At 47.1% G+C, this 14,391-nt stretch overlaps 2 protein-coding genes across 3 annotated transcripts in view; one reads left to right on the top strand and one right to left on the bottom strand.

The window, feature by feature from the left end:
- The window catches only part of CTNNA1 (catenin alpha 1), a 116,482-nt gene that overhangs the window by 56,130 nt on the left and 45,961 nt on the right, over positions 1 to 14,391 (top strand). Inside the window, exons 8-9 of the mRNA XM_059483392.1 lie at positions 12,189 to 12,269; positions 13,042 to 13,194. Of these exons, the coding sequence (XP_059339375.1) occupies positions 12,189 to 12,269; positions 13,042 to 13,194 (234 nt within the window). The remainder of the gene's footprint in view (positions 1 to 12,188; positions 12,270 to 13,041; positions 13,195 to 14,391) is intronic.
- LRRTM2 (leucine rich repeat transmembrane neuronal 2) lies at positions 438 to 4,884 on the bottom strand. Of its 2 annotated transcripts, none has more exons than XM_059483988.1 (2): positions 4,466 to 4,884; positions 438 to 3,681 (listed from the first exon to the last, which is right to left on the bottom strand). In XM_059483988.1, exons 1-2 carry the CDS (start codon positions 4,493 to 4,495, stop codon positions 2,581 to 2,583), a joined length of 1,131 nt encoding a protein of 376 aa, XP_059339971.1. In that variant the 5' UTR covers positions 4,496 to 4,884; the 3' UTR covers positions 438 to 2,580. The 2 variants fall into 2 exon arrangements, with proteins under 2 accessions (XP_059339971.1, XP_059339970.1); XM_059483987.1 differs by having other exon boundaries at positions 438 to 4,130.

Here is a 14,391-nt window from a genome sequence, read left to right on the forward strand (position 1 = left end):
TCACTAAGTGGCAATACAGAGAGAAAAGCAGAGTGAAATAGCAAACGGATTTTTGTGCAGTGGTTTTTCTGTTTAAAAAGTTTGCAGGATTGTTTAGTACATCACAATTAGCATACTGTAATTATGGATTTGGTCAAAGTATGGCAACACTGTGAGGAATTTCGTTTCTTCATCGGGGTGTGCTGGTAATTGTTTAACACTGCAGCATTGGACACAACACATTTTTTAGTTACACATACATGTATATATATATAAAATAATTCTTCATCCCTCTGAATCTTTTAGCTTTGGTTAGAATGTTTACAATATTTGAGCAGTTGACTTAAAAATAATGTAATCCTTTGCAGACCCCCCCTCACCCTCCCACCCTTGTGGCATCTGAGTACCACCATTGCTGCATAGATCTGCAAATATTTACATATAATTCCATAATAGAGTATAAATAGCAATATGGTACTTCTGGCTAAAGAAACCAAATTACCCCTTAGAATGAGGTGTATGTGTATATATATTTATATATGATTTTTTAAAAAGTCATACTAGTTTAGAGTCTGTCCCATATCGAGTAAGAAACAAAACATTTTTCAGTGAACTATTCTATAAACTAGTCATATTCTCCTAACTTATCAGAAGGGGTCTTTTTTTATCTTGAATTTTGGAAGAGGAGGACAAGTGAGAGCTTATATTACAGGGACTAATTCTGTCTCCAGAGAAACCAGTGGAGTTAGTGCATGAAAATAGCTTCCCAGCCAGAGGAAGCCTCAGCTGGGGGGGCAGCAGGGGGACAAAGAGAGGCTTCTTCCTTCCTTCCTTTCTTCCTTCCCTCTTCTCCTTAACCTTGCTGTTGATATTTGCTTTTAATTAAGAGAACCTTGCATTAAGGGTATTTGCACATGAAAAGGTGCTGAAATGCTGTTTGTTCATCATCATTAAGTAATTAGCCTGAATTCATGAAAAGCATCATCAAGTGAAACCAGGGAGCTGAGGACTGAATGCACTTAATATTTCCAATCAATGCCAGCATGCTGAGCCTCTCTAAAGAAGCTGCAGTGCCAGTCTGGGGACACACGGAGGGCTGTCCTGCTCCTGGAGGGGTGTGTGCCCATCCTGCTTGGGGCTCTGTGTGTGTGCGTGTGTGTGTGTGTGCCCATCCTGCTTCAGGCTCTGTGTGTGTGGTGTGTGTGCCCATCCTGCTTGGAACTGTGTGTGTGTGTGCACATCCTGCATTAGACTCTGTATGTGTGTGTGTGTGCCCATCCTGCTTGGGGCTCTGTGTGTGTGTGTGTGTGTGTGCCCATCCTGCTTCAGGCTCTGTGTGTGTGGTGTGTGTGCCCATCCTGCTTGGAACTGTGTGTGTGTGTGCACATCCTGCATTAGACTCTGTATGTGTGTGTGTGTGCCCATCCTGCTTGGGGCTCTGTGTGTGTGTGTGTGTGTGTGCCCATCCTGCTTCAGGCTCTGTGTGTGTGGTGTGTGTGCCCATCCTGCTTGGAACTGTGTGTGTGTGTGCACATCCTGCATTAGACTCTGTATGTGTGTGTGTGTGCCCATCCTGTTTGGGGCTCTGTGTGTGTGCGTGTGTGTGCCCATCCTGCATCAGACTCTGTATGTGTGTGTGTGTGCCCATCCTGTTTGGGGCTCTGTGTGTGTGCGTGTGTGTGCCCATCCTGCATCAGACTCTGTATGTGTGTGTGTGTGCCCATCCTGCTTGGGGCTCTGTGTGTGTGTGCCCATCCTGCTCCTGCGTGTGTGTGCCCATCCTGCCCGGGGCTGAGTGCTGCTCATCAGTGTGTGCCCATCTTGTTCCTCTGTGTGTGCCCATCCTGCCTGGAGCTGTGTATGCCTGTCCTGCCCATCCTGCTCTTGTGTGTGCCCATCCTGCCTGTGTGTGTGCCTTTGTGAACTGCTTCTTTCTGTGCCTGCTGTCCCTTTCAGCAAGCTGAGCCATGAACATGCACAGAGCAAAACTATTTCAGATAAATTCACCCCAATGCACTGAAATTCCCACCTGGACCCTTGTTGCTCTTTTTTTTTTTTTTCCTTTTGTTTTCCCTCCCTTCCCTTACTGGAGTGAAATGCTCAGAGGAAGAAAATCTTCCTCCTGGGCTGCCTTTAAAGTGCCCAGAGCCAGCTGCAGTGTTTGGGATCCTCCAGCTGCAGTGGAACAAACGGAGCGCACGTCCCCCACAGATCCCTGCACAGATATCCAGTCTCCTTCCCCTAAGACTGTTTGCAGTAGAAAAAGTAGAATATGGAGACTCGGGTATAAATGTTTACACACAGTCATATAATTACATAACATGAAACATTTTACATAGTTTGAGGTGAGCATCTCTTTGACTTTTAAACATTAGGAGTGCAAGTTGAATGTAATCATTGCTTCTTTAACACTGAAAATATTATGGATTTATTTTTTAAAAAACTTAAAAATACTGCACCACTCCATAAACAATGTTTCCATTAAGTAGCTTGGAAAATTAGGCTTTATGTCAACATTTGTAAAAATTAGAATCTGATGTAGGTCCCTACAATTTTAAAGTAGGTTACTTATCTGATTTACTTTGTGATGGGCTGTAGGTATTATACTTCACATTCTTTATAGGGCAGCTGCTGGCACTTGCACTGTCCGTAGCCATTGATGATGATGAAGGGTCCTTCGTGGGTGGGTTCGTACTCATTATAGGGTCCTTGGTCTGACATATTGGCCATATGCAGCCGCGTTTGGGATCGGAGCTGCCTGTGGTTTTGAATCATTGAGCACTGCCTAATTCTTCTTAGTGTGGGAGGGCAGCACTTCCTGGAGATGAACACTATAAAAATGATAAAAAAGAAAGAAAACAATAAAGCCATTGTTCCTGTAATTACCCTCTGAGTGAAGATGACATTGTTTGGCTCAGGGAACTGTTCTTCGGTGGTAACGACCATGCCTGCTGTAGTTGGAATCTCTTTGTCTCCCACATGGAAATGAGAAGAGCTTATTCTTTTCGTGTACTCGGTAGTTGGAGCTGTGTACGGTGTCGTAGCCACAGGGGTAACCACAGTCGATAAATTCCAGCAAAGCTGAAAGCCATACACTGCATCCAGAATATCCTCTCCCTGGGTGTGGTCGGGGCTGTGGCAGAGGATGGCGTGCTCCCACCGACCTTGGAAGCCACTCAACCATGTGGCCAAGGCGCAGATCTTTGAGCTGCATTCCCACAGATTGCCGGAGAGGCCCACGGTGGTGAGGGATGTCAGTGAGCTCAGGATTTTGGAATCCAGAGTGGTGAGCTTGTTGTTATCCATGAGGAGGGTTTTAAGGTTAGGCATAGTTTCAAAGACGGTGAGGTCGATGGCTTTGATTTCGTTTCCAGTCAAATCGAGCTTTGCTAAGGTGCCCCAGGTCCACTCCATCCCACATGTCAAGTTGCTAATTTTGTTCCACTGCAAGAAGAGCGTGTGCAGGCTGCTCAGCCGGAGGAAGTGAGCAAAATTAATCTTTGTCAGCTGGTTGTGCTCTAGGTGAAGCTCCCTCAGCTTGATTAATCCTGCAAATCCATTGCGAGCCAAACTTCGCAAGCGATTTGTGCTCAAATCCAGGAATTCCAGGCTACGACAGTCCCAGAACAGGCGGACCGGGATGGTCCGCAGGGAGTTGGATCGCAAGTGCAAGGTCTGTAGCTTGCGAAGGCCGTAGAAGAGCTCGGGGTGCAGAGAGGATAACTGATTAAAAGAGAGGTCCAAATTCTGCAGGTTAAGCAGCTGGCTAAAAGTTGTGTTTGGCAAATGAAAGATTTTGTTGGAACTTAAGACTAATTCCTTAAGTTTATACAGTCCTTGAAAAGAATCTTCTCTGACTGTTGCAATTTGATTATGATCTAAGTGAAGCCAAGTAAGTTGACTGAAGCTTGCAAATTGATCCCTTTCAAGTTCAGTAATATAATTGTGCCTCAGTGACAAACCTAGCGAGCCCTTTTCAGTGGTGTTTGGCACTGAGTGAAACCCCTGAGAGTCACAGTAAAAGAGCAGCTTCTCACAGCGACATTTTGGTGGACAAGCCATGCCCAAGGCAGGCAGCATTTTTAAAACCATACTCATTGCATATAGTGCTGCCAGCATACGAGCCCCTAATGGCCACTTGAAATGTAAGCCTGCAGAATATAATTTAGGAAAACAACAAGATAGGATAGCCTTATCAGTACACTTGGAATATCACGGTGGAAGATTTCACTGCAGATAACATTGCCATGCATTTCCAACAAGCTAATTCTAAATGCAAGAAACAACTTACTACGACAAACCGAATACTTGGACATTACACTTAGGAGGAGTCTTTATCTCGATTACGGAGGGTTACAGTGGCGCTATCAGAAAACATTTTTTTCATAAGGTTCAGTGCAGAGCAATCAGCTTTAGCATCTTAACTGCTCCTTTAAAGCAGAGCTGTCATTCATTATACAAGGAACAGAGAAACACAGGAACTTACCCATTCTTTTGAGTACATTGGAGGGTGCATTCAGTCGTAGTTTGAGACTCAACGCCGTGAGTCTGTGAAAGGCTCTAATGTAAGACAGCCTTGAATAATTGACTGGGTTTAGTGTCCTTTGATATTAGTGCAAAATCCACGATGCTCTATTGGAATATTCCTTTTGAAATTGCTGCCTTGATCTCCTCTGACAGGTCTGCAATTTTTAAATCTTAACACAAGTTTTCGTCCTCCGTGGCTGCTCAGCTGGTTAATTGAAGCTCACGTTTTCCTTTTCCGCAGCTGTGGCTTCCTTTAGTCCTAACTTGTTGATGGCAGATGGGTGGCTTATTGCTGAGAGAAGCTCCTGTAGTAGCATGAGTGCATTTACTGAAAAGCTTTTCAGGGAAGCGGTACAAGAATGGATTTGCTTATGCGCTGCGACCACACAGGGCTCTATATAGGCTGACGTCACCTGGTGACGTTCCTTTTGTTTGGGTTTTCCAGAAGCTTTGCTGTTTTAAAGCATTGTGCTGCATGCTGTGATCATGTTAAAGACCACTGATAGAGGGGGAAAAATCCCGCGGCAGGAGTCCTTGGTCCCCAGGACAGCAGGAGCAGGAGGGACTCGCAGCACCCTGCTGCCCCCACGTCTGCGCCGGCTCTGCTCAGCTGGGGTTAAAAGCAGCACAGAGCGGCGGATGGAAGTGCCTGAGTGCTGCCTGCTCCCACTTTTCTGCTAAATCTCCCTGCATGAAAGGAACTTTTAGATGCAAAATGCGCAGAGTTTGAATAGAGGATGCTGGTCAGCACTGGCTTTCGTGGAGGTGAGAGGGATTGGGCAGCTCAGAGTGCTATGTGACAGCTGTGTGTGATGTGGTCCCTGCAGAAGTGCAGAGAGCAGTGCTGGAGCTGGAGCAGGAGTGTCAGGAAGTACAGCCCGGGAGCAGGGCACAGGGGCAGGCGCTTCAAGCCAGGAGAAATTTCTGGAAAAAGCAAAGCTTGCCTTAGGGCACAAGAAAAATTTAATTGGAATCCAGCTTGACAGTGTGCGGTTATGAAACTAGAAAATCTATTTTCTCCTCCCAAACGGTGGCTTTTTTACTTGCTTTTTCCTGGGCACTGGAGTGCAGGGTGGAAATGGTGAGATTGGCATTTCCAGTCGGGGCTCAGAGCGGTGCGAGGGCTTCCTTGTGGTCACCACAATGTCCTGCTGCGGAGTGTCCCCTCAGAGAGGGGGGACACCCCTCCAGGAGCCCCTGGCTGCGGGGTGGGTCTGTCACAGTTTTCCTGTGAGTTTGGGGCTGCAGAGCTGTGTGTGCTCTCCAGCCCCGCCGGGCTCTGGCTGGAGCGCGCACACGCAGCCAGGAGGAGGACAGTGGGCTCTCTTAGGGGCTGTTTGTTTGCTTTAAAGGTTCATTGCCCTTCATTATTCAGAGCAACCTCTCCTCTGGGACAGCTGGTACTGAAAGGTAAATGACCAGGTTCAGTTGATGTTTTTATATGATTTTAGGATGCATGTGCAGGTAAAGCCTTTGGAGCCACTGCTCTGGTCATAGCTCAGTGTAGGTGCAGGGAGGTGCTGATTTCCTGCTCCAGGCAACTTGGATAAGCTTTTTAAAAATTTTCTCCTTGAGATATAAAGCAACAATGGAGAGGAGGCACTTGAAAATGTTTGCTGTGTAGCAGCGAGGTATCACCTCTAACCTCCAAGATCATCTAGAATGAGCTGAGAATATAAAATTTCCCATGATGATGGAGGAGGATGAATTGTGTTTAAAATAAAATGGCTGTTTACCTTTGTCATTAAGTGTTGGTTCCTTGCTTTGGTTCCTTGGAGGTCATTGCTTAAAGCAAAACCTGCTATTCTCTGCCTGCTTGTCCCTTGGCTGTCCTGTGGTGGAATGGTGATGCTGCCTCTGGTGCCTCCTTTCTGGGATGGGCACACTTAAGGGGAGCACTGAGTGGAAAGTAAAGCAATGGAGAACATGAATGCACAAGAATAAAATCTCAAAAAACTCAAAAAAAGCTAAAGCAAAACAAATAAACCTTACCCTGAGCCCATCGGGAAAGTAGCATTCTTTAATCATGAAGCAAATTAGGAAATGTTAGATAAATTTCTTAAATTGCTCTGCCATAGTAAATGTTTTTACATTTGCTCCAGTGTGAAAGAAATCCATGCAAAGAAATTACATAAACTTATTTAAAGAGATTCTTCTTGTTTAATGTTGAGAGTACAAAGAGCTCAGGCTCAGCTCCAGCTGTCCAGTGGAACCTCAGCTCTGCAGCACCTGCAGAGGATTCTTGGAGCAGCTCTGTGCAACACCCTGATCGAAGGTGTTGGTTTTAATTCTAATAACATTTCAATATGTTACCATAACATTTAACAACAGCATTCCAAAGGGTATAATTAGAGGTCAACTGTCAGCTCTTTCCTTCTTCCCAGGAGGCTGAAATTAGGTATGGTTGGAAACATTTTGCCTTTTTGCATCAATATCTGCTGGTAGGTTCCTCCCACGTTAAGATTGTGTAATTTGGCATAGAGTTAAGAGTTAATGTTCGAACACGGTGAGTTGCTCCTTTTCTGAAGCTCTCCATTCTTTGGCCCTTAACCAAACAAGGGCTATTTAGCACCTTGCCAGCGAGTTTCCTGTTTAGGAAACTTAACGCGAACTTTATGGGTGCTTTTCTTAGCAAAACATGTTTTTATGTGCACTTGCTGTGAAATAACAGTTATTACCTCAAGTGTGCATCTCAGTCTCTGAAGTCTGGAACACTGCAGTAACATTTGTATTGCTCCTTGGGAGCTGCCTGGGGTGTCAGGGTGCAACAGACTGGGAATAAACCCCCAGAAAACTCAGGCAAATGCATTTCTTCTGAGCCTGAAGAGTCATTGCCCAGCATGAAAAGCCATGTCTGATGCCACCTGGGCACTTCTGCCACAGCAGGAACTTGATGGCAGCCTGAACCCTCATATGCAGTGTGGACAGAGGAATTGGCAGGAATAAGTTTGCTAGGACCAAGGGTTTTGAGGGCTTCTCACCTACCCCGCTCCTGGAGCAGCAACACAACTGGTTTTCCTGCTAAACCCATGCGCTGGGAAAGTAGAATTGCACCCTGAGGCGAGCGTTGTCATTTAGTTAGGCTGACATCTTGTGGAAGCCTTCCTAGTGTATTAAGAGCAGTGTACAAGCTAATTTTACTGGATGGAGATGTGGGGGCTGCATGGCTTTGCTGTGCTGGGGGCCTGGAGCTGCAGGTGAGGCTGCAGCAGGCGGGACAGGCAGCCCGTGTGTGGCACTGCCAGCAGCCCGTGTGTGGCACTGCCAGCTCGCCCTTCTGCCTGCAGGAGTGGCCGTGGGAATGATTGCTGGGCGTTAGCACCTCGGGACCATGGGAGGATTTGCTGCCTTTTGGCCAAAGGTTGTGTTTGTGCTGTGTCACAGGGCTGTGCAGCAGGAGGTGTGGCTGGAGTGTCACCATGTGTGCTCTGTCACTTGCATTCGCTGCTGTGGAAGCACTGAGCCCTAGTAGGGGACACACAAGACAAAGGCACATTGGAGGTGACCCAGCAGCAGAGATGTGCCCAGGGCTTCAGGCCAGCTGCAGAGTCCTTTGGGGCAGGGCAGTGGGAGGGATGGGCACTGAAGGTTGGGTGTCCTTGTCTTCATGGGAACAAAGGGCACATGTGGTGGCAGAGCGTGGTGGCTGTCACCTCCCTGTCTGGCAGCTCTGTGCACCTGGCACTGGTAATTCCTCCTTGTACCAGGGTGAGTGCAAGTGCCACCCTTCCCCTCCCTGTGGTGCAGCCTGGCCGTGGGGAGGGATGTCAGGGTGGCAGTGCTGTGGCATGGCCAGCTGGGCAGGGGGACAGTGCAGGCAGCTTTATTGTCACTCAGGTTCTTGCTGAAGCCCGGGCAATGCCATGCAGCCCATTTGCTGTGCTGAGCTGTGCCTGGCTGTGGGAGATTCCTTCCTGCAGCAAACCAGGGCACAGTCCTGCTTCCTGCACTGGGATGTGAAAACACTGCTGGAATTGGCGTGGGTCACACCTCAGTGCTCACTGCCTGGCCTGGGCCAGCCCTGCTCTGGCTGGAGTTGGTTGGCAGCCCTGCTGTCACAGTGATGGAGGGCTGTGCCTGGTTATCCTCTGGACACCGAGTGAGCCTGGGTGGCAGGGCAGAAGCAAGCATGGGACACAATGCACCCGAGCACGGATGTCCAGTGTCCCCTGGCAGCAGAGCTCAGAGGTGGCACAGTGACACACAGTGACACACGGTGACACACGGTGACACACCGTGGCACTCTGCCTGCCCACAGGAAGGTGTGCCAAGCACTCACTTGTAGCTTACTCAGCGCCCATCATTAGCCAGCATGCTGCCTGTTGTACTGACAGCCCAGGAGTCAATTCCCAGACACCTGAAGCAGAAACCTCTCTGCCAGCCATCCCTTTTGGTGCTTGTGTGTGGGTGGAGGTGGCACAGTGGTGGCTCTCAGCAGTGCTGTATCTGGCTTACATCTGGGTGCTGATTTGGGAGGGGACATGGTGGGCTCTGCAGGGAAGGTGTGAGGTGCTGCTGAGCTGGAGGTACTGTCTCCCTCAATACCTCTGTGGGCTCAGTTTAACCCAAACTGATGATGAACCTTTAAGATTAACAGCAGATATTTGTGATATTTAGCTACAAAAGCATATCTTTGAGTAGCTGGTTACAGGACCTGGTCCTGTTGATCCTGGTGGAATGCACCACCACCACCATGCTCATGTACCTCTATAGATCAGTTGAGATTAGATTTTAACCTCTATAGCTATAGGAAAAGCTTGGGTCTGTCTTTTGCTTGTCTGAGTTCAGATGGCACACCTACAGCAGGAAGGCTTTGTGACAGAAATGATGATTCTGCTCCCCTCCCTGTGTACAAATCCCTTTTCTTTGCTTTGAGCATTAAAAGAGTCCCCTCTGGGGATGGTGGTGTGAGCTGGGACCGCAGGGATGTGACAGGGAATGTTTGTGGAGCTCTGCAAGGGGAGCAGCAATGGTGGGGGAAGAGCAGAGATGGAGTGGGGGTAACAAGCAATTTTTAACATCAATTCTATCCTCTTTGATAAAGATCTGATTTAATTTAAAGTAAATTTGCACCATGGCTAAATTTATTATCCATGATACTGGTCAGAGTTGGGATATCATACTGCAGAATGATTGACATGGTCATCATGACCCTATTAAATCTACTGAATCTATTAGCTGCTCTCTGGCTGCAGGGTTTGTGATTCCCTCAGCAGAGTTTTGTGCTGAATATCTAAAAATCCTATTAGAAATCTGAATATTTGGGCTTCACTCTTGTGAGTCCTCCTAATCCCGTGGATAGCAGGAGCTGCTGGTTGGGCTGCCTTGTCCTGCTGGGTCATTAGCTGGCTTCTCAGTGAAGGCTCACACCAGACATGAGCACCAGTTTTTAATGGTCAGACTAATTGGTTAGTGGAGCAAATTACCCAGAAGAGCTAAACTGGCACTTGGAGCCTTTAAAACATGATTTATTAGTTGAGAGAGGGAGCCCAGCTCAAAGAGGACTTTTGAACTGTAGGGTGGAACCAATGGGTAAAATTGCTGACTTGTGTGGCAGCCTGGACAGAGTGACAGTGCTGTGGTCAGGGGTGAGCCTCAGCATGTTTCTGTGCCCACGGGGGTTTGTGCTGCCATGGGCTGTCCATGTGTTCCACCAGCTCCTAATGGGTTTGTTTGGCACCACAGTGTTTATTATGCTAGGGGAAAAATGGTCAGGAAACTTCAGCTGGGCAAAACTCAACATTGTTGTCTCCAGGACCTTGGTTGGAATTGGCTGTGATGGTTAAGATGTGACAGCAGGGTGTGTGCACCCACTGAGGTGTCCTGGGTCTGTCCTGCTCTGCCCCCACTCAGCCCTAGCAAAGGATCCCAATTAGTGACTCCATGTGCTAAATCACCAGAGCTAAATTAGCAGGATGCTTTATCTTGCAGCCTTCTGAAGTAAATTCTGGTCATGCTCTTGACAAGCTCTTCTGTACTAAAACTTATGCATACCAGCAAGGTAGAAATAAACTGGAGCTGCCTTCCTAAAGGGGGGTTGGATTCTAACAGCTCTTTCTGTGCTAGGATGTGGTGTAGTTTCATAGGAACAGATGAGCAGTGAGAAATCAGCGCTGCTCAAGCTTTAATGTGCTTTGTTGGGGTGTTTTGCATAGTGGTCCATTAGTGGAGGCCATCTCTTGGTTTTCCTCTCATCCAGAAGGCATCTGGTGCTGTGCACCGAGGCTGTGGGCTGTGAAGCCAGGGACAGCAAAATGGAATTGATGGGTGGTATCGCCTCAAATCCCTGCTCCTGCTTCTTGTTAAAATGGTAATGTGGGAGCACCCAGGGAGAAGTAAAATGGCACTTCTTGGAACAGCTGAATGTTTGGCTTTCTGCATAATAGATGAGTATATATCTTAGATCCAAACATATTCCTGGGGAAAAAAACCCACTGTGTGGGGAGGGTGCTGTGGGTTCAGTAAAATGTTCACGTTGCTGTGGGTAAACAGGGGTGAAGCAGCTGCCACTGCAGGTTGGTGTCTTGGGGCAGTTGTGGCTGGGGCAGTGCCTGGTGGCAGCTTCTGGGGTCACCCCTGTCCCCCACAGGTGACACCCCTCTCTACTGCGACCAGCATGCCAGGGCCAGAGCCATTGCTCAGGGAGTCTTGTCTGTCATATCCCCTGAGCAGGGCAGCAGCAAAGTGTTGGGTAAATCAGTGCATTAATCTTCACTTTATTTAGAGCCTTCAGCTTTGATTTTTAAATGTAGAGCAAAAAGGGGGCCAGTACTGGGCTGCTGCAGGTCTGGCAGTGTCACAACAAGCTCCTGGGTTTAGCTCCAGTCACTTTTCAGTTACCTTTTGTGATGAGAATCAAATAACTTGATCATGGCGGTGACAAATCTTCAATAATTCATTACACTATAATGACATTACAACATCCTAACTCCCTCCCCCCCATTCTTTATTTCTGCTGTAGAGTGGACTTGATGTTTTAGATTCAAGGCTGTTCATCCAGATATTTCACACCAGCCTGTCACCTGGAGAATTGATACCTGGCATACACTCACTGCAGCACTGCTAAATGGTTTTTCTTCTCAACTGAATAATTATATTGATTGTGGCTTAGGACTTCAGAAATTGGATTGTGGTTGAATAAAGTGTGTTTTGAAACCCTAAATAAGCTATATTAAAGAGAAAAATCTCCTAGCAAAACCAGACCATCACCACTGTCTTATCTGACTCCTAATTTGTTAGAAATGAGGATATTTTTGACCCAATGTCTGATGGAAAAGGGAAGCTGCCCCTGCTGCTTGGCCCTTTGGCCTCTCTAACAACGGGGCTCAGGCGAAACGTGCAGGATCAAACCTTGGCAGCTCCCCACGGGTGGGCCTGGAGACTCACTTGAAATTTCACTCACTTTGAATGTCTTACCCAAAAAATGGTTTATAAGGATTTGACTTTTGATTCTGGGCTTTTGGCTGCCTGCTCAGGAGCAGTGTTGTGTGATCCCTGGGTGGGGTGTGTAGGGAGCAGTGCCTGCCTTATCGGGGAGGTGGAGACTCTACTGCCCGTGCCAGAATCACTCCACAAACCTCAAAAATAGAAACAGAAGCTTACTATATACTTGAAATGAATAACAACTGGTTTAACTTTGAGACCCTGGATACCTGTTTACCTCTTTGTCTGCTGTTTTCCAGGCTGGCCGTAAGGAAAGAAGTGATGCCCTGAACTCTGCCATTGATAAAATGACCAAGAAGACCAGAGACCTGCGCAGGCAGGTGAGGAGTGGTCAGAGGTGGTGCTGGCTGAGGCACAGGAGTGCAGTGCTGCCTTCTAGGCATGTGTTCCTGGTGGACAGTGGGTTTGCTGGCCTGTCTTCAGTGAATTAAAGGCCAGAAGCTTCCAGTGGGAAGCATGGTGTAATGTAATTCCCCGTTGATTCCCTGTGATACAGATGTTGGAGTCTTAATTATCCTCATGTCAAGAGAGATTAAAAAACCCAACCAAAGCCCCCCAAAAACAACTTTTACTTGATGGACTTGGAAGATAATCAGTGATATTTTACAGTCCTGGTGGTGTTCATCTCAACCTATTTTATTTGAGAACTGTATTTATGTAGCATCAGCTTTTTGTCTGTTTGGCTTTAAAACAATATATTCCCATTTTTGAGTAAGTGAGAATATGGATCAGGTTTGTTGAAAAATGTTTTTATTCTAGCAGAAAAATAAAAAAGTTAAATCAGTGTGTTGTTTAATCAGCTGAGGGAAAGCAGCAAATTTACTCAGACAAAACCAATATGAGCTGTTAAATCAATATTTGTGGCCAAACTGGTGACTTGCACTTCTATAACTAATCCATTTTTTAAGGAGATTTCATTTAAATTGAAGCAAAAAGTGTGTAGACAAGACTTAGTGCAGGGAAAGCCTTGGTCACACAAAGGAAAAAGGATCAGTGACAAAAGTAGTTTAAGCTGTATGTACTAATACAGTAAGAGGGAAACAGCAGTGGAACACTACTGAAGAATAACTCGTTCTTTTATTTTTATTTTAGCTCCGCAAAGCTGTTATGGACCATGTTTCAGACTCTTTTCTGGAAACAAATGTTCCTCTTTTAGTATTGATTGAAGCTGCCAAGAATGGGAATGAAAAAGAAGTTAAAGAATATGCCCAGGTTTTCCGTGAACATGCCAACAAATTGATTGAGGTAAGATGGTACAAATTAAAATTTAATTGTTACTAGTTAAATTAAGGCAAGACTAGGCAAAACAGGTTTCTCAATTCTGCTGAAGCACAAAGCAAATTCTGCAATAAATTTCCTTTTAAAAATTTTATTTGAATGAATTTAAACACAATTTAATATTTAAATAATTGAAAATGTAAGCTTATCAAAAGGAGCTGTTAAATAACCCATGTAGTTGCGGATATTACAATGTGAGTGCATGATAAAGGTTTTGTTACTTGGAGGTGGTCAGTTGGAGTAAGGGAGACAAGGGCATGATTGTCCTGCTGGACAGTTTGACCCATTGCTTTGAAGCCTGGAGGGGTTTTCTTTCCAGTAAAATCCCACTGAATATAAACAGGCCTTTTGTGTGAGGGCTTTCAGAATGAAGAGCTGCCCCTGTGTGTAAAGAGCAAACAGAACACTTGGAGTGACAGCACAACTGATGCCTGCCACCCCTCTGTAAGGAAAACCCAAAGGCTCTCCAGCTGGTGGAACTGCAGAGCAGAGCTCTGACTGGGGGGAAAACTAGATTAAATGGGACCAACATGTCTTAACTGGAATCCCAGGATCACTGAAGTTGGAAAATCCATGCCAGCCCATCGAGTCTTAATTGATCCCCTCCTTGTCCCCAGCCCAGAGCACTCAGTGCCACCTCCAGCCCTTCCTTGGACACCTCCAGGGATGGGCACTCCAGACCTCCCTGGGCAGCCCCTGCCAAGGCCTGAGCACCCTTTCCATGGGGAAATTCCTCCTGGTGCCCACCCTGTGCCCTGCCCCAGCCCGAGGCCATTCCCTCTTGTCCTCTCACTCACTACCTGGGAGAAGAGCCCGACCCTCACCTGGCTGCTCCTCCTGTCAGGAAGTTGCTCTCAGGGTTGTTCTGCCCTGCTGAGAGAAGCAATTTCCACGGCTGGTGCCTGCAGAGAGCAGCAGCAGAGCCTGCCCCTGTTCATGGATCCACCTGGGGACTCTGGGCCTCAATTTCCATGGGTGGTGCCTGCAGAGAGCAGCAGCAGAGCCTGCCCCTGTTCATGGATCCACTTGGGGACTCTGGGCCTCAATTTCCATGGGTGGTGCCTGCAGAGAGCAGCAGCAGAGCCTGCCCCTGTTCATGGATCCACCTGGGGACTCTGGGCCCCTCGCTGTTGCGTGAGAGTTCTGTGCCAGCTGATGCTGAAT

Source organism: Ammospiza nelsoni, chromosome 16 (genome assembly GCF_027579445.1).
Source record: "Ammospiza nelsoni isolate bAmmNel1 chromosome 16, bAmmNel1.pri, whole genome shotgun sequence".
Taxonomy (NCBI): domain Eukaryota; kingdom Metazoa; phylum Chordata; class Aves; order Passeriformes; family Passerellidae; genus Ammospiza; species Ammospiza nelsoni.